At 33.9% G+C, this 23055-nt stretch overlaps 5 protein-coding genes across 7 annotated transcripts; 2 read left to right on the top strand and 3 right to left on the bottom strand.

The window, feature by feature from the left end:
• Positions 1 to 388: 388 nt before the first annotated feature.
• LOC126664737 (pentatricopeptide repeat-containing protein At5g25630) lies at positions 389 to 3827 on the bottom strand. 2 transcript variants are annotated; one of them, XM_050357267.2, is made up of 4 exons: positions 3712 to 3827; positions 3101 to 3228; positions 1827 to 2738; positions 389 to 1450 (listed from the first exon to the last, which is right to left on the bottom strand). In XM_050357267.2, the coding sequence occupies exons 2-4, from the start codon at positions 3203 to 3205 to the stop codon at positions 551 to 553; spliced, it is 1917 nt and encodes a 638-aa protein (XP_050213224.1). In that variant the 5' UTR covers positions 3206 to 3228; positions 3712 to 3827; the 3' UTR covers positions 389 to 550. The 2 variants fall into 2 exon arrangements, with proteins under 2 accessions (XP_050213224.1, XP_050213226.1); XM_050357269.2 differs by lacking the exon at positions 3712 to 3827 and adding an exon at positions 3600 to 3693.
• Positions 3828 to 5713: 1886 nt separating this feature from the next.
• LOC126665526 (uncharacterized) lies at positions 5714 to 7382 on the top strand. Its single transcript, XM_050358344.2, has 3 exons — positions 5714 to 6160; positions 6457 to 6548; positions 6631 to 7382. Exons 1-3 carry the CDS (start codon positions 6014 to 6016, stop codon positions 7022 to 7024), a joined length of 633 nt encoding a protein of 210 aa, XP_050214301.1. The 5' UTR covers positions 5714 to 6013; the 3' UTR covers positions 7025 to 7382.
• Positions 7383 to 7620: 238 nt separating this feature from the next.
• Positions 7621 to 9573, bottom strand: LOC126665525 (pentatricopeptide repeat-containing protein At2g30780-like). Of its 2 annotated transcripts, none has more exons than XM_050358342.2 (2): positions 9112 to 9573; positions 7621 to 8975 (listed from the first exon to the last, which is right to left on the bottom strand). In XM_050358342.2, exons 1-2 carry the CDS (start codon positions 9382 to 9384, stop codon positions 7974 to 7976), a joined length of 1275 nt encoding a protein of 424 aa, XP_050214299.1. In that variant the 5' UTR covers positions 9385 to 9573; the 3' UTR covers positions 7621 to 7973. The 2 variants fall into 2 exon arrangements, with proteins under 2 accessions (XP_050214299.1, XP_050214300.1); XM_050358343.2 differs by having other exon boundaries at positions 9352 to 9573.
• Positions 9574 to 10486: 913 nt separating this feature from the next.
• On the bottom strand, positions 10487 to 16466 carry LOC126659431 (beta-adaptin-like protein A). Its single transcript, XM_050352735.2, has 11 exons — positions 16271 to 16466; positions 15655 to 16171; positions 15430 to 15554; positions 14804 to 15002; positions 14128 to 14356; positions 13843 to 14009; positions 13465 to 13674; positions 13100 to 13210; positions 12798 to 12974; positions 11842 to 12309; positions 10487 to 11049 (listed from the first exon to the last, which is right to left on the bottom strand). The coding sequence occupies exons 1-11, from the start codon at positions 16321 to 16323 to the stop codon at positions 10756 to 10758; spliced, it is 2550 nt and encodes an 849-aa protein (XP_050208692.1). The 5' UTR covers positions 16324 to 16466; the 3' UTR covers positions 10487 to 10755.
• A 1047-nt stretch (positions 16467 to 17513) lies between these two features.
• Positions 17514 to 20220, top strand: LOC126665614 (GTP-binding protein At2g22870). Its single transcript, XM_050358450.2, has 5 exons — positions 17514 to 18163; positions 18367 to 18436; positions 18899 to 19061; positions 19407 to 19666; positions 19956 to 20220. The coding sequence occupies exons 1-4, from the start codon at positions 17638 to 17640 to the stop codon at positions 19623 to 19625; spliced, it is 978 nt and encodes a 325-aa protein (XP_050214407.1). The 5' UTR covers positions 17514 to 17637; the 3' UTR covers positions 19626 to 19666; positions 19956 to 20220.
• The last annotated feature ends 2835 nt before the right edge of the window (positions 20221 to 23055 follow it).

The following is a 23055-nucleotide window of genomic DNA, read 5'->3' as shown; positions in this document are numbered from 1 at the left end:
ATAGAGATCTCATGAACTTCCGATCTCCATTAAGAGTAGGAGATATTGTAGATAGGTAACATTTATGATTTAACAATATAGAAATCAATGGGATTCATGGTGATATGGAAATTGCGACCCTACAGGTTATATATCATCATCAACAGTCATCTGAAATAACTCAAACCAATTTTATTAGAATCTTAAATATTTCAAACCAAACTGAATCAATCAAATTTGATTGTATTTTGTTGATTCAGATTATTTGTTTGAATTTATACCAAAATTCAACTGAAATTTCTTTACCATCAAAATCAAACACAGCTAACAAACAAACAAAAAAATGATTTCAAACCGAATCAAATTGGTTGGTTCGATTTGGTTATGCTTATACACACTCCAAAGCAGATAGAAAACACCAACTGACTTGCATTATGAAACAGTTCACTGAAAATAACAACTCCCTTTACTATTTACAACAAAATGAGGAAGAATTCTGTTGGGTAAAAGTATGAACATAAATACATAAAAAGGAAAAAGAAATGAAGAAAAATTCATTTCACCTTTCCTTTTAGTTTAAGAACACTGCTGTACATGACTGTGCAAACATACCATAAATCACATGCTGACCTTGAGACTGCTTATAGCTAATAATTGGAGACCTTGCCCCAAATTTACAAGTATGCGAACGACACATGGATTTCGGAGCAAGCAAAGAGTACTCCATTGAAAAGTCTCCATCTCTTAGCACCATCCTACCCTTTTTAGGAGCTGCAGTAGATCCTTTCTGATCACCCGTAACCAAATTCGGTATATGTAAGAAATTGGAATAGGATGCACTTGCATTTTGCTTTTGGTAGAGTTTCTCTAGCCTTTCAACTGGTATGTCTTCTTCGGCTGACTCCTTTTGGGGAGTCATTTCCTTCTGTTTCGTGTTGTTTAGCACTCTGCTCGCCTCTTTTGTCAATCCAATGGCGCCCCATGCTTCTGCAACTAGTTGCATGGTGGATTTCTCGGGTTCGACATTAAACTCTCTCATTATCTGAAGAATATCTTCTGCTTTCCATGGCTGTCTGTTTTCACTGAATCCCCAAATTAATGTCTCAAAAGTCTTCAAGTTGGGACAAATTCCGTATTCACACATTCTGTCAAAAACTCGAAATGCATAGTCCATCCTCCCGGCACTGCACCATCCGCTAATGACAGTGGTGAATATCACAACATTTGGATCGAGTCCTGATTTAATCATAGTTGCCAGAAGTTCTTCAGCTTTCTCAGGCTCTTGTGCACGGACATAACCTTTGGCGAGGATGCTATATGCATGTCCGTCAGGTTCAATACCAGCCTTCACCATGTTGTCAAAGATTTCCCTACACTTGTCCATATAACCCGCCGTGCTCCATGCATTCATGATGGTACTAAATGTTATAACATCTGGTTTGACATCAAATTCCTCCATCAATTTAAGAACCTGAAAATAATGTATACCTTACCTTAGTACAAAATTTTATCAAACAAAGATTGAGTTTTAAAACCAGACGTCAAATAAAACCTTTAAGATGGATAAGTGATTCTTTGTTACATAGTTATCAGACTCACTTAATATTTATGTTGCACGAGAACTTATCAAGTACTTACGTTTCGGTGTTTTATTTCTGTTTCCATTTCCTTGCAAACACTTCTAAAACTCGGAAACTTTATAGTTTATATTTACAACATATTCTTATAAAAAGTTTATTTTGCTGTTTTTCGTCTCAACATTTCCATTTCCGTGCAACATAATTTAATACTGTTGTATACAAGAAAAAAAAGAGAAGAAATAAACTGAACATCAAGCAATTACGCACCTCATCAACCGCATCTCTATCCATAATCTCTGCAAAACCTTTGATTAGCGAATTAAGAACAACGAGATTAGGACGCACACAAAGTTCTTTCATCTTGTAAACAAACCGCAGTGCCTCCTTTACTTTCCCTTCTTTACAGTATCCACTTATAACAATGGCGCAAGTTCGCTCATTGGGTTGCACTCCAGCTCTCTGCATTTCTGAAATCATCTCTTCAGCTAAATTTGTCTCTCCTTTATGAACATAAGCTGTTGCTATGGTGTTGTAAGTAACTGCATCAGGTTGCATACCGGAAGCTATCATCTTATATACCACATTCCAAGCTTCTTGAATATTTTTCTTGTTACACCATGCTCTGACAAGAACATTATAAGTCCTAAGATTGGGTTTCACACCTCCTTCTCTGGACATAAGTTCCAGAAGCTTCACTGATTCTTCAGGTTTACCAGAAATGCCGTATCCCTTGATTAAAGTGTTATAAGTACTAGTAGTAGGTTTCATTCCATTCTCTTTCATCTTCCAAAACATTTCCATGGCTTCCTCAATGTTCCCGGACTCGGAGAAAGCATTTATAACAGCATTAAAAAAAATCGAATCAGGCTTCATTCCACTGTCCTCCACTTGTGAGATGATTGAACGTATGGAATTGAAACGCTTCTGCATGGTCAAGGCAGCCAAGAGAGTGGTGTATGTTATTAAAGATGGTTTGTGTCCTCCCCCAATCAAACTATCAAAAAGGGATTCCACTTCCTGAGGTTTCCCTTTTTCTATCAAAATGTTCATTAGTTTAGTCCGTGATCGCACAGTTCTGCAACCGTCTTTGCTCATACAAAACGAGCAACAGGTTGCATTTTCAAACTCTGTAGACTCTGAAGCTGGAGAAAGTTGATTCTTACACTCCAAGTTATTTTCCTGAGATAAGTAAAGAAGATGAGTGCTGAACAATATCTTCCTTTTGATATTAACATCCCCGAAACTAAAGATCAGAGGAGACACAGGATATTCACTATCATTGATGGTCTAATTATTTCAACTTTCTAGTGAGACTGAAAGAGCTCTAATTCTAGATTGTTCAACATTTCTCGTGTCTACTGTATTTTGCTGCAACATAACGTAAGATGCCGTTTATGCAAGAAATCAAGAAATTACCCAACGATTTGTACAGAAAAAGAGACGAGAAATAACATAACAAAATATGATTTCTACCCAAACCAACCTAGTAAAAAAGCAGACTCCACAAGTAAATAAGAAAAATCATTAAGCTGTTGCAGTACCTTGAATGGCGATGGTTGTACCCATCCTTTCTTGAAAATGGTTGAATCTGCTTGATTATTGTTGGAGATTCCGGACAAAGCCTTCTCCTCCCCGAACCTTCCCATATTGTTAGCAAGTGCTTCTCAACCTGAAATGAGAGAACAAAACACTAAACATTATGCCTTTAAACAGAAACAAAAAAAACAGCATCTGCTAAGCTATGCAGTGGCGGGCAAGATTGTACCGAAAGTTTATAAAATGAACAAAATTGACAAAATATAAATTTTTTAAGGTGGTCATTGCTACAAATTTTAAGGCGGAAAAACTATAATATTAACTTATATATTCACTCTTCCTAGGTCCGTCCCTGAAACTATGTGATATCATACGTGCCCTATAATAACATCCGAGCAAGAACAAAATATCTGATCTTTCCTAAACTCTAAACCTAAAAACTTAAAATATACAAGAAAAAAGTAATACCACTTCAAAGAAAAATATTTAAAATAGGTTCAAAACCTCAGCTAATATAAGGAATTCCAGAAATTAACCAGATTTGAAGTTCAAAAAGAAATCAGGAAAATAAATGAAAGAACCCAAGAATTGATTTAACATAGAAAAAAAGGGTAACCTGTTGGTTGCAGTAGTGCAATATTATACTGCAATGAGAGAGAGGAGAGGGGATATAAATAAAATTTTGAAATGAGTAAAATGCATAAAATATATTATCCACAAATAAGATTATTGCATTTTGTCTGAAAGACAAACAAGATTAGATAACACGGTCTTTAAATTGAGGTGCTCAATTTTTCTTTTTGAAAAAACCTTCTTTCTTCTTACTCTTCCCCTTTTTTTTCACAATTTGTCCACCTTTTAATTTTCTTTTCAAGTGAAAAATAGTAAAATATTTAATCGTATTGACAAATGAAATTATCAGACAAAAAATATTTGCATACTTTTTTTTCAGAATAGAATGTAATCTAAGTCGGTAATTAAGCCATTTCTAAATATAAATTTTATAAATTAAATAATATGATCGTAATTGATAAATAACGTAAATTCTGGATTTAAAATATAAAACTCAAGCTTTTGAACACAATTGCAAAAAAATTAGAAAAAAATCAGTCATAATAAATTTAAAACGTAAAAATTTGAATTTAAAAATAATTAAATTTATTTCAAACAAATAATTTATAATTTTAAGTGTTTGATTCGATTCATTTGAAAAAATTTCCAATGATGGAGATAATAATTTTTTCTATGTATTCACATATGCAAAATGTATGGATATGTTTCTTCTAAGTTACTTCATTAAGTTTACTATTGGGTGAAAGTAATAATGACTCATCCAATAGTAAAAAATGACAAGGTAAATTTTATTTTAAAAACAAAACAAAATAATGGTAGACAACCGTCACAACCGTATGAATATTAAGGTTAATAATCACTCACAGTTCTTGATTTTTGCACCCTCGACCCACAAACTCCATGAGTTTCAGTTTCAGTTAGTAAACCTCGTACGCTTTAATTTGGACGTCGTCTTAAAAAAAACAAAAAAAAACTAATACATATGCAACCAACTCTACATCACATGACACATCATCAAAAAAATCAAAGACTCAAAATACCCTTAAAAATTTAAAACTAAAATTTCAAAATTTTAATTAATTAATCAATTAAAAAAAACACTAAAATTAAAAATTAAAAATTAATTAAATACTTAATTTAAAAATAAAAAACACACTCGAGCTGCCACGTACCCCCACCCCACTCACTTTGGGCGCCTCCGCTAAGGACGAACAGTGGTTCGTCCTCAATGGAGACGGCCAAAGTGGGTTAGGTGAGTGGGATGAGTTGAATAATAAAGTCTTAAAATTTAAATTTTCTTAATTGTAGGTTTTTAAGGTTTTTTGAATTTTTAATGGGTTTGACAATGTGTCAGGTAATGTGAAGGTGATTTTATGTGCATTATTGTTACTATCATTTGATTCTTTTAAACGCTAATATTTGACGGTGTTAATTTAAAATGGACGGTAAGAGATTTACTGACATTTAATTAAAATTCAAAAAATTATTGACTGGAATTAAAAATCGGAAAATTCATGAACCGAGGACTGAAAATCGGAACCCATGAATAATTATTAGCAAAATAAATATGAGCAAATTATTATGACGCCCCTCACATTTGACATAATTCACAGTTTAGTCCCTTTTATTTGAAAATCGAACGATATAGCCCATCACTTTTGTTTTTGTCAACGATTTAATCCTTCCGTCCATTTCGGATGTTAGTCAACAAAGTCAACGAAACTCTATAGTCCCTCACTTTTATTTTTCTCAACAATTTCATCCCTCAGTTTTGTTTTTGTCAAAAATTTCGTCCTGCATGTTTGAAAATTAATTTATCTCTAAATCCTTTGACTTCGTTGACTAACGCTAAAAAAGGATGGAGGGACTAAACTATTGAGGGAAGCAAAACTGAGGGGCCATATAGTTTAATTTTCAAATAAGAGGGATTAAAATATGAATTATGTCAAATGTGAGGGGCCTCATAGTAATTTGCTCAATAAATATTACATGGACCCAAGATGGGCCTGGCTAATTAAAAACGGAAGTCTAATACATGGACCTATCGCTACAAACGGGTCTCTCTTTCCAATTTCCATCTGCCGAAACGAAAGTCCAGGAAAAACAATTCTGTATCTAATTTCAGAAAGAATTAGCGGAAACCATGGCAAACAAACGCAAATCTCTGAAAACACTAGATAAACAAAATAGAAAATTTAGAATTATTTTAGATAATCAGTTAGATTAGATTAGATTTAAAACAAGAAACATATTTGAACATTCTTCGAGATTTTTAAAAGATGAAGCCAACATTCACTTACTGAACCCATCTTTTAATTTAGTTTGATTGTTTAAAAACAGAAGAAATGTCGAAGCTGTGGAAATGGTATCGGAATTGCTTAGCGGCGCATCCAGTTAAGACACAGGTGATCAGTTCTGGTTTTATTTGGGGGTTTGGTGATATTGCTGCTCAATCTATTACAATTTACACTGCCAACAAACAATCTCAATCCGTATGTATATTCCAATACCCATTTCTTATCTTGTGATCTTTTCGTGCCCATTTTTGATTTTTCTTTATGTTTGATCATATGGGTATGTATCAAATTCGTTTTTTTTTTTTGGGTTATCAATGGACTGGTTGAAGCTTCTTTCGTTTGATTATAAGTGAAAACTGGTGTAATTTTGTTATTATTTTACCATTTCATTCTTGAGAGAATGATTCCAATATTGTATTGTTAATGTTGTGTCAAGCCCTTGATTATTTCTTGGCTTATTTGGCCTAATTGATCTAATCTGCGAATTCCAGGATGAGGAAAAAAGAGTAAAGATCAATTGGAAGAGAGTAGCAGCCACAAGCGTTTTCGGGTTCGGATTCGTTGGACCCGTCGGCCACTTTTGGTGAGTGTTGCAGAACACTTTTAAACATGCTGCGTTGTTTTGAACTCTGTTTTACTTATTTGTTGTTGTTCAAAACTTGTAGGTATGAAAAATTAGATCATTTCATGAGGTTCCGACTTGCTTTGCGTCCGAATTCATTCCGATTTCTTGCATCTAAAGTAGCAATCGACAGTTTCGTGTTTGGGCCGTTGGATCTACTGGTGTTTTTCACATTCATGGGGTTTTCTACCGGAAAGAGTGTTCCTCAAATAAAGGAACATCTGAAGAGGGACTATTTCCCAGCTCTGATTCTGGAAGGAAGTACATGGCCAGTTGTTCAACTCGTAAATTTCCGATTTGTGCCGGTAAGATATCAGCTTTTGTATGTCAACTTCTTCTGCTTGTTGGATAGTTGTTTCTTGTCATGGTTTCAGCAGCAAGAAGATGCTGCTTGGAAGCAGTGGTTCAAGCCTTTGAAGGACAAAAAGAGCATATAATTTTGCATACCATGAATTATGAACAGGTATACTATACACAAGGAAAATAGATTTTGATTTGGCAATTTGGGTTTTTTTTACTGCAGTAAGTGGAGATGAAATTCCGCCGTGGAAGTTGGCAAGTTGCTTTACTTTTGGTTAGTTTTGCTCAGGTTTTACCATTTAAACAATAGGATTACAATCAGATGAGGTTTTCTTTTCCCTTTTGCCTTGCCATAGGGGTTACTGTAAATATACAATTGAAGGCGTTATGAGAATATGATTGATTTAATCAAAGGGTTAAAGAAACAATAGATAATCACTATCAATCCTCTAAGGTTTGGTTAAGATTACTATTTCTCCTCTATATTTTTAAAAACGATTGTTTTTTCGTAATATTTTAATTTCCCGTTAAGGAGTTTTAGTAATCTAATACCTAAATGTCAGGGGAAACAGTACTTTTTAAAAATGCACGAGTAAACAAATTTGTGCTCATCAACTGTTTCTTTACTGATAATTGTCTTATTACTGAAGAATGTGGAATTCATGTCCAAGCAAACACAATAGAGGGTATGTTCTGAAGAAACATGGAGCAATATAATCATAACCAATAAGAATTTGAAGCCAGTATTTTTATATTCTCTTCAAATTCGAATTCGATTACATATAAACCCTAGTGGAATGCAAGTAAAAAGAAGAGTACAAATGTGTTAGGGATGCCACTATTTAACTAGCAATTCACTGGTACTTCATTAAATGACAAAGGTATCATAAGCAATTTTCCTCCTCTGTTCTATCTATCCTCTGCAAGTGTCAACACTAAGGTAGCTAGATGAAGCTTCTTCATATGCTTGTCATTTCTTAATTACTGCTTCCGAAACTTCAGTTTATCCGAATTCAACACTTCACACGAGGGCTTGGCTTTTAAGACGATATAAAATTTATTTGTTAGCATAACCATGTCAAGAAACTACAAAAATCCAGCCAATTTCATATCCTGCACAACCATATCCAACTTATCTGCCAGACCAGCTCTTCGATATCCAGCAACTAACAAATCATAAGTTGACCTCTCGAGTTTCTGGTAACCTTTAACATGTTCCAAAAACACGTCTAGTCTGTCATAAGCTTCGTTCCTGAAATACGAAGAGATAACCTTCTCAATATCATCCGAACATCTAAATAACATCCCTGCACTCATCATCCTCCCTACAGAGTATTCAGCATCATCCAATCTATCAGCATTGGCATAAAATCTTATAATCCCACAATGTAACCACAACAAAGCTTCACCAGCTTGATTCAACTCAGTCAAATTTTCTAGTAGTTTTTCCATTTCATCAACTTTCTCAAGTTCAGTATACACTTTTACAATCTTCTCAATCATATTCCCCGTGATCTGAAACCTACATTCCACGAGAAAATTCAAAAACTGCCCAACTCGCTCACAGTTCCTCCGTTGACAAAGCCCTTCAAGGACCCATTCAAATACGGGTTCACTAGGAATAACTCCCACAGACATCATTTCATCGTATAACCTATCAGCTTTATCAAAATCTTTAGTCCTTACACAGGTAGAAATGAGACATTCATAATTTTGCGAATTTGCAGAGAACCCCACAGCCGTTTTTGCCGCAAACCAAGCTTGCATTTTATCAACATCTAGTAAACTCGAAAACCCTAGTATAAAAGCATCATAAGTCTGAGAATTGGGTTTGTAAATCTCAGAAGTTTGCATAATCTCAAACAAACTAAGGGCAGTCAAGACAGTAGACGCGGACGAGAAACAAGCGTGTATAAGGGAATTGAAAAGGGTAGTATTGGGTTTAACTCCGGTAGCCTCCATAGAAGAAAAAACCTGGAGAGCTAGTGAAACATTTTGAACCTTTGCACAAAGAGAGATTAAATGGGAGCAATGAACATGATCCATCTGATTTTGCTTGAGCATACAATCCAGTCTCCACTCTAAAACCTGATCAGTTATAAAAGTAGAGCAATTGAGTACCAGAATTTACAAGAATTAGATTAAATTGAGTAAACATTGAATACAAAACCCAAAAAATAAAAAGTTGAATTAAAATTAAAAAGATGATGATCGGATAGTTTACCAAGCGAGCTTTGTGAGGAGAGGAAGATGAAGTAAGGGCGGTGACGAGGGAATCCAATGAAACAAAGTCAGAGAGTGAAGAAGAAGAATGGTCGAGAGTTGATTTGATTTGGGAGTTGGGTACATTCAGCAAATTCAGTAACAGAGGATTAGAACCAGAACCAGAAGGGTTATTATTGGTAAAAATGGTGCGTATTTTTGAGTTGCAATAATTAGGGATTATTCGTGGACTGTTACTTACTGATAAAATCCTCCTTGCTCCAGTAACCGCCATTAATAACAACTACAGCTGCACAGCAAAGGCCGAAGTTGGACTTGTTCTTTTGGCCGATGAACTGAAACGCCAATCAACTTCGCGTTTTGAAAGTTTTTAGCAACTTCATTGAGTTTGTAGATCGAGGCTCCAAAGTCAGAAACGGTGGGTAAACTCAACTCAATCAAGCAAAAAAATTTACGAGAATCCCTTTTTGAAATTTATATACACAGATATATTTAGAGTTTAAAAAATTACTACTATATTTTTTGGATTGGAATTCCCTCACGTTTAAATGAACTTGAGGAGATCATGTTCACGATCTACACCGTTTATTGTAAAATGAACGGTGTAGATTAATTTAATTAAAATTATACTTTTTTAATCTACATCGTTCATTATAAAATGAACGGTGTAGATCGTGAACATGACCCTCTCAAGTTCGAAATGAACTTGAGAGAATATCAATCCATATTATTTTGCTTTACTATTTAATTTTTTTTAATTTACTTCATTTATTTATATTTTTTTTACTGAAAATGGGGGGAGTAATGGTCCGGCAGACAGTGGTACAACATCGTTCTGATGACTGATCGAGGAACTGAAGTTTTGCTCGGTCGACTGCGGTCCAGTCGTGGCCAACAGTGAATAGATAGACTGTGGGTGGATGATTGTTGACAATTGATTAAAAAATAGTACTGTAACATTTACTATATATTATTGGTGAATCTTAAATGATTTTAGGTGAATATTACCATTTTAACATAATAATATAAGATCCATTAAAATTCACCTAGAAATGATATTACCAGTTTTGCAATTAATGAGTATGGAATTAATGAGTTATATCTCAAATAATAACAGTCTAGCAATAATATTTTGCTAAAGTGGAGAGTACAATTTTTCCAACAACATTTCTCCTCTCCGTTAATAAAAAAAAATACTTGCATTTATAAGGCGGATTTGATTTGGTCGAACAAAGTGTTTACTGATAAAATTTTAAACTCTTATGTTAAGAATATGTTTGAAAAAATAGCTTAACAATTAAATAATAAATCTAAAAAATCTCTAAAAATATTGTTTTAACCCAATCAGCAATCCCCAAAGGTATATACTTGAAAAATAGCAAACAAGTAGCAACCGACTTTTACCCAGAAAAGAAAAGGCAGGTGCAAACCACCGCAATTGCAACATAAGTGAAAAACTTGTGTAGATTGTTGACAGAGACTACAAGTAAAATTCCTAATTTTTGGTTTCATTATACACTAATCTACAAGTAACCACCAATACACCCTTTTTCTTATTCATCTTTCACTTTCCATAATTGATGCAAGAAACTACAAAACCACCCACAAAAAGAATCCCATTTTATGCTGGGAACTCTATTGAGAATCACGGCATACCAAATTTAGACAAAGCTGACTGGAACAATGAAGCGAATTCCTGAGACGTACTTTGATCATCGGCTTTGATATTTATCTGTGCTTTCGCTGATGATGTGTTGATTTTACACTCTACCAGATACATAGATGATGATTCCTCTGCCTTTTGTGCAAAGAAGAAAAACTTGAAGTTAGGTGATTGACCGCCTGATGCGATGCATTGAACCGAATGGGCTTGCATGTGACGAAGGAGAGGTTGCGGTGTTGTCAATGCTGCAGCTCCTTGAGGACTTAAAGAATACTCCTGCATCAAATATAATGCGAATGTTCTATTAGAAAAACAGTGTGTGCTCAAAAGGGTGGTTTATGGTAAATGCAGAGTTCAGTTAACATTTACAGACCACTGAGGGTGTGCAAAAACCGAATCAAACCAAACCGACAGAATCAAATCGGTTAAACAATAAACATTATTAAAAAAATTGGTTTTTCGGTTTGGTTTGGTTTTGGACATAAATTTTGTTGTCAAGGTTTAATAGAAACCGGATCTAAATAGCAGAACCGAAACCAAAAAATCGACCAACCCGATTGGTTTGGTTTGACAATTTTGGTTCGGTTTTGAAAAAGGGAAAATTTTGGTTCCGTTTGAACCGAATGCACACCCCTAGGGGTAATACATTTGGTTTGAAGCAAACCAAATTTACAAGGAGTTAAAAATATTCAAACTGAACCGAACTAGCTAATTCGGTTGATTTTTCAGTTCGGTTCAATTTATACTAAAACTTAACTAAAAAAATTTACTTCCAAAACCAAACCAAAGGAAAAATCCCAAGTTATTTTTACAATGTCAAACCAAACAGAACAGAATTTATCAGTTGAGTTTAGTCATCTGGTTCGGTTTTTTTCACTCCGCTACTGAGATATCTTCACACGCTAACATTGACAAACCAGTGTCCTATGTTCCCTAAGGCAGGTTTTCAAATAAGTATGCTTTATGAGGATGATCCATCATACCATTGACAAAAAAACTATATATATATTGAAAGGTTGAAGAAATAAATAAGCATTTACTCAAACAATGTCATAATTGTAAGTAAACCTGTGAAACAGAAGATGGAAGTTGGCGCCATTTTTGCTGAAAAGTAGATGGATCAAGAGCAGCTCTGGAATTAAGCTTCAAAGGAGGAGGAGCCGCTGCCGGAGATGGTGCAGGTGCTGCTGGTAGACCTAGACCAAATATATCATCAATGGCAAAGCTAGCCTGAGGAGAATGTCCTGGTACTGCAAGGTTTGGAATCAATGACTCTGATTGTGCTTCTGTTTGTGGAGCAGCAGCAGACACTGATGGAACATCAAATAAAGGAGCACTATATGCAGAGCCATTGTTACCTCCACCTCTACTTTCTTCCTTCTCTGAAGTACCCAGAAGCAGATCCTTGTCATTTGCCTCGATTTTAGCGGCTGGTACAGCCTCATTGGCAGATGCTGCACCAATGGATAAATTTCCAAGCTCATCCGAGAATTCAAATGCTCCTCGATGCTCTTTATCAGTGAACATGTAAGATGGCTGCAACAATTTGTCAATATAGGTTACCTAAAGAACCGAACCCTTCAAAATAAATATAGGCAATTGCTGCAAGGATTTAAATACAAAGTAAAACGCTCTGAATACAAGGTCTAATTATAAATGAAGGATCAACAAGAAAATACGCTTAGATTCATAAGACTGTTGATAACATGTTAATAACTCGTGAAAAGATGATATACCATAACGGAGAAACTAATTTGTAATTAGGTTCTTAGCAGAATACAGATTGTTTGACTAATTAAAATCCCAAAAGACTCATACCAAACAGGGGCTATCGAAATTGTAAGATTCAACCTACTTGCCTATTTATCCTATGTATATCTTTTGAACGCAGTTACAATCTCTTCTACTTTTCTCATTATAAATTTAGAGGAACCTCAAAACAATTCCAAAATATTACTTCCAGCCATGACCATGGATGGATTTTCATTCAACTTAGGAGAAAAAATGAGAGAGAACTGTTTTACCTTCTGGTACACGACAGAGAGGCTGTTAAATTCATCAAAAATACGATCCTTGATTTCACTGCTCTGTGTATCGGCAAACACGGAAACAGCTTGCTTTGGAGGATTCACAACACGTTCTGCAACTGACACATCATACTGCAATAGCCTGTAGTAGAATAAGGCCCTATCATGAACATCCTGCAATAAACTGAAGGTTTAACAGCACATTCTTGTATGGATCATTTTATAACTCACCAACTAGTAATGAAATTCAATTATACTTAAAGTACAAAGGAGGAAGTTAACATAATATCAACCCGCACCTGATGGAAATCAGCAAGTCCTGCTGCCAGGGCAGCTCCTACTGCTGTCTGAGTTTCAGGTGGTCTTTTGAAAAAACATTTCATAACTGCTGTAAGGAGATGCAAACGAACCTGTCATTCGTGATAGTTTGTCATTCACTCAGTGTGCATTACAACAAAAAAAGGTAGTAAGACCAACAAAATTCTGGTCACAAAACAAAGCTAAGGAAAATTTAAATGCTGCAAAAATAAAACTAGATTGCTTCATAAAAAGAGAAGTCAATGCTGCTATGGAGAGAGCCAAAGATAAAAGTATCGAAAAAGAGAAAAAGAATACCCTTAAATAGCTAAGTACCCACAAAATGTGTTCAAGAAAAGGCAGTTACCTCAGCAGAATGTTCATCATCCCAGTTCTCAACTAAACTTTCAAGAATATAAGGAGCATCGCTCATGTCCTGAGAATATTCCCCCAGCATCCATATTAGAGCAGCTTTGGCCTTGGGTTCTTGAACATTTTTGCTGCTGATATTCCCAACAACTGCAATGCAGTCATGGCTCCACTGAGGGTATTTCCTCAGTAGATCTTTAACAAGAACCTGCAACAAAGAATAAAGTTGTCAATCTGATTGCTGATGGTTCTATAAGGTGCATGTTTTTGCTTGTAAGTTTCATGGTTTTGCACGACAATGAAGTAAGATATTAGCAGGTCTAGTTCCAGGTTTAAAAGTGAGCATCTGAATGTGAAAGGTTTTTTTTTTGCTTACTAAAGTTTCAGCTGTAACATAGTCCTTTTCCATCTCTAGAAACTGAAGAAGCCTATCCACAATAGCATTCACATCATACTGCTGCAGCGCAATTTTTCCAACAGCCCGTATTGACTCTCTTGCAATGGGAATATCAACATTTGCAGCATATTCACATAGTTCTGTTACTGAAATTGACTCAAGAACACCATGTGTCAGACTTAGTAAGAAAAAGAAAAACAGATTCACCAATCTCAATTTTCCCTTAGAAGACTTCAAAATTACACCAAGAAGCTGCTTGCTCACCAATTTCATATGTATTGCTCTCATTTGCAACTGCTGTCAACATTTCAAGCTTTAACTTCTTCACATAAGATGGTTCATTGTACTGGCAATAGAAGTGCTTGTAATCTGAGGAAAATATGTATGGTGCACGCATCACCAAGAGATGCAGGTGGCTCAGAACCGCATAAGATTGCTCAGGACTTCCAGAACTGACTAGGGTAAGCAGAGGAGCTTTAATACGTTCGTATACCTGACGAACAAAAATTTCCTTTCGTAAAACAGTGACATACTAATATTAGTATTTAAATAATAAATGATTTCATTTTGGAAAGACACAAAGGGGTACGTTACAGCTAAGGACAACATTCACTGCCCCTTACATCGCTCTGATTCTAGAAAAAAGATGATATGGGATTGTGGGATTCATCCCCATTGAGGTATCAAACAATGTTCTATGCGAAATACAACACAGAAAAACACAAAGAAGTCTAACATCTTTTATCCACAACCTTCCATGCCATAATACTAATGATGACACTATTATCATGAATCATATTCACATTCCTAACAAGGCGCCGGCAGACATCCATAAGAAAGACAAAATCAAACTGCCTCTTGCAATTGTCAGAAGGAAATAAACATCTAGTCAATGCGCTATTTTTTAAACCACATGAAATAGAACAGATTAAGTAAACACCTCTTGATGCACATCAGCCATGGACAAGGTCAACTGTAGAAACACTTTGATGGTTGCAAGAACAACAGCTCCATTTGCATGCTGAAGTCTATCTTCAAGGAGATTCATAATGTCAAATATCTCATTGTTATCCGAGGGTACATATTTAGCAACCAATTCTAGCACAAGACATTGTGCCCATTCACTAAATTCCTTGATCCTGCAAACTACACTCATGTTAGAAGGCCAATAAATAGATTGAATTAGGCAGGAAAGAATTAAAGTTGTCCAACATAACATTAAAGTGACAAATAAACAAGCAACACAGAAATGATTCACAGGTTCAAGAAGTCTGCTTCTTATTAAGGTATTGATCCTTTTAGGTTAAAATGGGTTCCAGCATTGATTATTTAATTCAACAGCAGATGCACTATAATATACTACCATAACTAAAAGGTAAGGTAATCAATTTAATTTTCTTATGTGCAAAATAATCACCAAAAAACAGCTCTATTCTTTAACCATTCTTATTTTGTTATTCTCATATAAAACTAACAGGTAATGTCATAATCAATTACCCTATTGAGTCTCTTGTATCATATAGATATACTGCCTAAAATCATATCTCAGCAACAAAAAAAACTTACCGATTCAAAAAGTAGAAAATAACCATTTTGCTGAGTAGATTTTCTTTCTCCTTTAAGGCTTCCTCAGATGTATTAGCTTCAGCACTCCAAATTTCTTGCAATGCAGATAAACAATTTGCAACAACCTAAAGAAAATCGCAACACAAACTAAATCTAAAAAAGCCACATTTATGTTGAGCTAAAGTAAAAACACACAAGCAACTAAACTAAAAGGTGAATTTTCACCTGAGTATCAGAATCATGAAACATCAGATGCTTTAACGTAGGTGGAAATTCAGCATCAATACATGTAGAAGGGGAAATATGATACAATTTAACAACTCCCATAACAGCGACCATTCGAACATAACTATTACTATCTTTCAAACCAGAACCTAAAGGTCCAACCAAATATTCAACCAAATTAGCCACGCGTAGAGAAGACAAACTCCTTAAAGCGAGTCCTCTAATCATAGGATCTTCATCTTTACAATCTCTTTGCAGAAAATTGATAGTTAATAAAGCTAAATCGGGATTGCCTTTCGCGTAATTGCCAACGTATAAATAACACATTTTCTTCAAAACGATGTCGGATGTTGCTGAGCACATAACCATTTCACCAAATAACGATGATACATCGATTCCTATCGTCATGTGTGATATTACTTTTTTAAATAACTCTCGTTTCGAATCGTCAACTCCCGGTAACCGGCTTCCTGCCAGCTGCCGGAGTTGTTGTTTTAAATCTGAAACTTCGCTTTTACTGCAGTAAAACACGATGTAACAGTTGAATTTAGGGTTTTGTTAGAGATAACATATAATTCTTTAAAAATGAGAGTTAGGGATTAGGTTCGTGTCTTACCCGGAGGGTTGAGACGGTGACGGAGATCGCTGTGAGTGAGCCGGAGGAGCCATTGTTGATGAAGTGTTTTGTGGTAACTACGGTGTCGTATTGATCAAGATGAATTCTGCTGATGAGATCTAACCAGGAGTGAACCTGGTTATGGTCGACAGAGATGAGAAAGTGTAGTTAGTTGTACACGTAGTGGTGATGAGATGGCTGAATCTCATTGGTATATTACATGATGGACAAAGGATCAATTCACTCCCTTAACTTGAAACAAAATATAAAAAAATTATTCAAGAAAAATCAGTCCAAAAATTCAAAGCTTTTTCAAACCATATCAGTTTCACCCCTCTGAAAAAGAAGTTAGAGCGGACACTTAATTTAACCTAATTAATCTCAATTTAGATCTTAATTAAAATATAATTAAACCTAATTAAACCTAAATTAACAGAAATCTTTACAATTATGACATCGTGGTGGCGGTGGTTGGTAAAGAAAAAAGTCGGAAGTGTTGACGAATACCAATTTTTGACTTATTTTAGTTTTAATAAAATATTAGAAATTAATGATAGATTTGATAAATTTTTCAATTAAAAATTATTTGAATTTTTTAAAAAGATAAAATATTTGTTTGAATTTTTTTTTATAAAATAAAATATAATATTACCCTTATATTTAGTTGTTTTGAATGATTTCATTATTTGAGTAACAAAATCATTCGAAATTGAAATTATAAAATACGGTTGAAAGTTAAAAAAAATAAAAAATTAACGACTTTATAATGTTTAGAATACAATTGAAAAAAGTCAAAGATACAAAAAAAATTCTTGACTTTTTTCCAAAAGTACATATTAGCCCTTTTACTTTTTTGGGCACAATTAAGTCCTCGTGTTTTTAAAATTGAACAATTAAATCGTTATTGTTTTAAAATTGAATAAATAAACCCTTTTAGTTTACTTTTGGGACACTTACCCCCTCAAATTTTCGGTAAATATTTTAAATATTAAAATTATTTTTGAACTTTTTTCCTATATGATTATGAGAGACATGTCAGCCATTAACGAGTGTTTATATTGATGTTGGATGAAAAGTTATTTGTTCTATTTTAATTATATTCCAAAAAAGTAAAAAAACTGATTTATATTTTTGTGAAAACTATGAGGATTTTTTTATACCTTTTGCCATTAAAAAAAATCTTAACGTCATTGATTTTTGAGACACATTTCCTATTTAAAATGTCTTTTATCCCAAATCCAGCCCATCTTCTAATATCACATTTTGTACTGGTATTTTTCACTGTGTACACTACTCTCTGTCTCTGGTGCCTCCTAATCTGCCACAACCAGCAAGAAAATAACCAGTGCAAATTGAATACACCAACTATGATTCTAACGCATATTTCAAGATTAAATTTCTCCATCTTAACCCACCCAATACCAACACTCAAGCCCTTTTCACTTCAAACTAATTCACCCTTCACTCTCATTTCAAAACTCAATCTTCCCACTATTATAAACCAACCCAAATCAGTTTCCACTACTACAGAACCCATACCCATCTCACATCTCACCACCACCAACACCCATGAAGAACAAAACCACAATACCCAATTCCAATTTTCGATTGACAAGCTGTTTATACCGCCGGAAACTGAGGTTTTGTTTACCGACGACGCTTCTGCTCTGAGTGCTAGAGTCTTGAAAGGCTCTAATATAGTGCTGAGTAAGTATGCAAGAGATGCTCAGATTGTTCAGGCTGAGTTTGTCAAGAGTAGTGTTAACACTGAAGATTGTCCTAATAATGGTTTCCCTGAGTTTGCACTTGTGGGTAGATCTAATGTTGGCAAATCTTCCCTTCTTAATTCTCTTGTTCGAAGAAAGAAACTCGCTCTTACCTCTAAGAAACCTGGTTAGTCTATAACTGCAGCAATTAATCGATTATTATATTTTATGAATTGTGATAAGCCGGATAATTCTATGAATGAATGTACCATGTATAATCTTGCGGAAGTTTTTTCTCTGAATGTTCCGTGTAACGGTTGAACTGTATTTCAGTTTGCATTCTGCACCATGTAGTGATGTAATGACTGTTAATCTTTATCTGTTTCACAGGAAAGACGCAATGCATTAACCATTTTCGGATCAATGATAGCTGGTACTTGGTGGATTTGCCTGGATACGGGTATGAGTTACTTCTTTTGGTAGTTGCATATTGCGTAGCCTGATGGTTTGTGTTGAAAACTATGAATTACACTGTACGTTAAGTGATTGTAACTGCCAATTCTGCCTCTGGAGATTGTGGTTTTATAGTTTTTTTTAGCGGAAACAATGCTTGGGGCTTGTGGTTTAAGCATCTGTCCTTTTAGTTATTATCATGTCATTCATTTGGTAAAGTGCCTATGACTTGATATCAGTCACAACAAGGTAAAAAACTTTTACCATGATTCCGTATCATAAAACTTGACAAGTTCATTTGCCGTTGGCTAATTTGAAGAGAAACCAAGTTAATGGTTTTTATTCTCTTATGATACTAGTCATGTTGTTCAGAGTTATTCTATTCACCTAAAATTTAAAAGCTATTCATATTGCTAATGAAGAAGATGAGAAGATGCAATGACATTACTTATGTTCATTCTTTGAACAGGTATGCTTCTGCACCTCAGGAACTTAGGACAGATTGGAACAAGTTTACAAAAGACTATTTTCTTAATCGTTCCACCTTGATCTCAGTATTCCTTCTCATTGATGCTAGTATTCCTGCAAAGAAGATTGATCTTGAATATGCCAGTTGGCTGGGTCAGAATCAGGTATATACTTTTTAGCTATATTTTCCCCTTGATCATACTAAAGTTGTTTACGAATCGTTGGGATATTAGAGTTTAGGTTTCGCACTCCTGTTCCGCGCTCAATTTTTGGTGCAAACACTTGTTAGTACTTAGTGGTATCACTACTAAGTTGTATCATTTATACCCGCAGTTGTCATAAACATGCATAATGGTGTTTCACTCTGTAGTTAAAGCCGTTTGATCAACTAGTTGAAACCAGGCATTATAATTACAGAAAATAAAATTAATCACTCTAAATAGTGATAAACATCGAACATATATATGACGGTCAAATGAAGGAGCTTAGAGGTTCATCATTTTTTGCAGATACCTATGACAATAATCTTCACGAAATGCGACAAGCGCAAGAAAAAGAAGAATGGAGGGAAAAGGCCGGAAGAAAATGTCAATGACTTTCAAGAGTTGATACGTAGCTTCTTCAAGACAGCACCCCCTTGGATTATGACCAGCAGTGTTACAAATCAAGGCCGTGATGAGATACTACTGCACATGGCTCAACTGCGAAACTACTGGCTCAAACATTGAGACAAGGATGACAAACAATGAAGAATTTTCTATTTACCCTGGTACACCTAAATATTGGAAACTTATATATCCTGTTGATTACTATCACTCGCATTCCCTTTTTGTCGCGTTGCCCGCTTTCAGTTCCTGGTATCATCTCCTAATTTTGAGTCCATAGATGATGATTAATCAATGTGTAATCTATCCTAAGAGATTATGAGATGGCATTTTAGAGATAATCATTCAAGCAAATGCAAATCTCATGATCTCAAAGAAGTTGATATGTTAAGTATTAAATTCTTTATTAGAAATTGCTTTTTGTGTTTGAGTAACTCATCCTTCTTGAGACAGGCTAAACTTTTCAGAGGGCAGAAAAGGATAAGCATTTTGGAAAATCGAACCTGGATCGTGATTCGTGAGTATATAGAATTTCAAGCCATAGCCAGATAACATTTTAACCCCTAATGGAATTCAGCGCACCAAATGTGTTTAGAAGTGGGTCATCTACGTATTTCTTACATTATATTAATGAAATTCAGCGCACCAAATTGCAGTTATCTTAATCTTTTGTATTTTATGAACTTCATATAATATATAGAGAAAAATATTAAGTTTATGTTTAAAATACAATTTATGGCATGTGATTTGTGAAAATAAAGTGATAGTACACAGTGGCAAATCCAAATAATTTATTCAGGGATAAAATTTTACTTTTTTGATGAATATATGTACATTTAAAGCCACAAGAAATTAAATGATACGTTGTTTTATTATTCTTATTTAAATTTATTTAACCCAAACAATTGTTGTTTGCTTATTTTTTTGGGCTTTTTATATGTTTTATGGGATTTCTTAGTCCAATAACTTTTATACGGGCCAAAAATTTTCTTTACTTTTCATACAGCATTTTATTACTTTCTTGACCTAAATTTTTAAATTCTTCTCTTTTTTACGAACTTCTTTCTTAGCTATGATATTGGTGATTTTTTTTTCGTTTTTTTCTGAAAGTAGCGGCTTCTTTTCTTCTTCTCCCCACGATTTCTTCTTCTGATAGTCGTCGCCCTTCATCAAGTCTCAGTGCCGCTCCACTGCCGCCTTCGTTGTGCCGCCGCCGTTCTCTTATTTTTGTGTTTTCCTTTTCAGATCTGAATCAGAGTTTATTGTCGGAAGGAAGAATAGATATCAGAAGTTTTTAACGATTTAAAAAAAAAATTAAAGGGATATGATCAGATTTTGAGACAAAAAGATTCACCGTTCTTCTTCTTCTTCTTTTTCATTTTCAGATCTAGAAATTGTTTTATTAACTGTTTTTAAGTCACAATAATTTTTTTTACCATTAAACATGTATAAAGATTATCTTTAAGGAATGTAATACTAATTTTCATGTACATAAAATAATTTTATGATTTTATGAAATGAAAATATGTTATTTCTGCAGTTTTACTATGTTTGGTTATATTTCTGCGTTTTTTAAATTCTGCAGCACGATTTGTTGATGATGGTAGATTGATAAAATTATTGTAATGTTTCAGTGTTGTTGCTTTTATGTTAATTTTATGTTGATAATCAGTTGATATTTATTGATTTTAACATTGACAAATAAGATAATGATGTCCGTGAAATAAACAAAAAAAAAAAATTTAACTGAGACTAGATAATGATATGTTAGCATTGGGAAAGAAGACAAATAAAGATGTTGAATTATTGTAATGTTACAATGTTGAAATTGTGTTGATTTTCGGTTAATATTTTATTGATTTTAACATTGGTGAAAAAGACAATAATGATATTGAATTATTATAATGTTACAATGTTGATCTTGTGTTGATATTGTGTTGATGTTATGTTGATATCAACATATGTAATAAACTAACTGATTTAAATTTTTCAATCTTTTTTCAATCTTTCTTTATACTAATTTTTATTTTTTCAACACTTTTTCAATTTAATTTCAATTTTTTTATTTTATTTTCATATATAATGTGTTCTTTTTCGTTAATGATAAAATCAACTAAATATCAACATAATATTAACGCAATATCAACATAAGATCAACATTGTAACACTATAATAATTTAACATCATTTATTTCACCAATGCTAAAATCAACAAAATATCAACCGAAAATTAACATAATATCAACACTATATCATTACAATAATTCAACTTCATTATTTGTCTTCTTCCATGATGCTACCATATCATTATCTAGTTTCAATTTAATTTAGTTTTTAATTTAATTTAATTTTTTAGTTTATTTCACATACAATATTATTTTATTTGCCAATGTTAAAATAAAAAAAACAGTTGATATCAACATAATATCAATATAAAATCAACAACACTGTGATATTACAATAATTCAGCAATCAATCATCATCAACAAATCGTTCTGCAGAATTAAAAAAAACGCAGAAACACAAGAAAAATGCAGAAATAACAGAATTTTATTCCATAAAATCACAAAAATATTCTACATAACATGAAATGAGTATTAGATTCTCTAAAGATACTCTTTTATACATGTTTAATGGTGAAAAAACAGTAAAAAATTAACAAATTACAGAATTGAAAATGAAAAAAAGAACAAAAATATTCAGATCTGAAATCAAAACGATAAAAGAAATATGACGGCGGGACGAAGACGGAACAGCGGAGGCGGAACGACGGAGGTAGAACAATGGAAGAGAAACGATGAAAATGGAACGGCGGAGGCGGATTGGTGCGAAGAACAAAAGGTGAGTTGAGAAAGAGAAATGAGAGAGAATAAAATTGAGGAGAGAGAAAATTATTTGGTTTATGAGGGTTTTGACTTTGAGTAGATATATATTAGTTCCGTATAAAAGTAATAATTTATAGCGTTGATGGTAGTTTTCATATTGAAACATCTTATCCGTATAAAAGTAATATTTTTGCAAATGTTAAATGTTTATGTAAAAAGCCCTATTTTTTTTATTTTTAGGCCCAAAAGTACTTTTTTTAGGAAAAAAAATGCTCGTCTTCTTTAAATTTTAAAAATTATAAATTACATTGATTTATGTGCTAATTTCCCTAAATACATGTTTCCTCAAAATAATTATAACTTTACATTGCAAGTTTTGAGTTTTATTTTTTGACTTTTTGCGCTAACTTTATTTACTTGTTTTGTTTTTTTATTTACCAAAATACCTTTTCCGATTTTCAATTTCGGTTTTCGGTCTTTTTTCGGTTTGGTCAACCGAACCGACTGAACCGACCGACAGTTTTTTTATTCATAGCGCGAACGGAAAAGACGAATGAACTAGCGCGAACGGAAAAGACGAACGGAAAAACGACCGGAAACGACGAGAAATCCATCGAAAGTAGACGAACGGAAGCGCGACCGGAAAGACGAACGGAAAAGTAATCGGAGGAGATAAATAGAAAATCAAATGAAAAAGAAGAAGAAAAGAAGAAGAAAAGAAGAGAGAAG

The sequence above is a fragment of the Mercurialis annua genome, linkage group LG1-X, assembly GCF_937616625.2.
Source record: "Mercurialis annua linkage group LG1-X, ddMerAnnu1.2, whole genome shotgun sequence".
In the NCBI taxonomy this organism is placed as follows: domain Eukaryota; kingdom Viridiplantae; phylum Streptophyta; class Magnoliopsida; order Malpighiales; family Euphorbiaceae; genus Mercurialis; species Mercurialis annua.
The sequence above is the reverse complement of the archived record's forward strand: the minus strand, read 5'-3'. Positions and strand labels throughout refer to the sequence as shown.

Bases quoted from the DNA above. Each gene is read 5' to 3' on its own strand.
- LOC126659431 (XM_050352735.2), bottom strand. From the start codon at position 16,323: ATGGCTCCTCCGGCTCACTCACAGCGATCTCCGTCACCGTCTCAACCC. The intron at 15,555-15,654 runs GTGAAAATTCAC...GATTTTCTTTAG, and splicing joins TTCATGATTCTGATACTCAG to GTTGTTGCAAATTGTTTATC. The intron at 14,010-14,127 runs GTGAGCAAGCAG...AGTCAATTTCAG, and splicing joins GAGCAATACATATGAAATTG to TAACAGAACTATGTGAATAT.
- LOC126664737 (XM_050357267.2), bottom strand. From the start codon at position 3,205: ATGGGAAGGTTCGGGGAGGAGAAGGCTTTGTCCGGAATCTCCAACAAT. The intron at 2,739-3,100 runs GTACTGCAACAG...TACTTATCTCAG, and splicing joins TACAACCATCGCCATTCAAG to GAAAATAACTTGGAGTGTAA. The intron at 1,451-1,826 runs GTGCGTAATTGC...CATTATTTTCAG, and splicing joins ATAGAGATGCGGTTGATGAG to GTTCTTAAATTGATGGAGGA.
- LOC126665614 (XM_050358450.2), top strand. From the start codon at position 17,638: ATGATTCTAACGCATATTTCAAGATTAAATTTCTCCATCTTAACCCAC. The intron at 18,164-18,366 runs GTTAGTCTATAA...TCTGTTTCACAG, and splicing joins TCTTACCTCTAAGAAACCTG to GAAAGACGCAATGCATTAAC. The intron at 18,437-18,898 runs GTATGAGTTACT...TTCTTTGAACAG, and splicing joins GTGGATTTGCCTGGATACGG to GTATGCTTCTGCACCTCAGG.
- LOC126665525 (XM_050358342.2), bottom strand. From the start codon at position 9,384: ATGGCGGTTACTGGAGCAAGGAGGATTTTATCAGTAAGTAACAGTCCA. The intron at 8,976-9,111 runs GTAAACTATCCG...ATAACTGATCAG, and splicing joins CTCCTCACAAAGCTCGCTTG to GTTTTAGAGTGGAGACTGGA.
- LOC126665526 (XM_050358344.2), top strand. From the start codon at position 6,014: ATGTCGAAGCTGTGGAAATGGTATCGGAATTGCTTAGCGGCGCATCCA. The intron at 6,161-6,456 runs GTATGTATATTC...TGCGAATTCCAG, and splicing joins CCAACAAACAATCTCAATCC to GATGAGGAAAAAAGAGTAAA. The intron at 6,549-6,630 runs GTGAGTGTTGCA...CAAAACTTGTAG, and splicing joins GGACCCGTCGGCCACTTTTG to GTATGAAAAATTAGATCATT.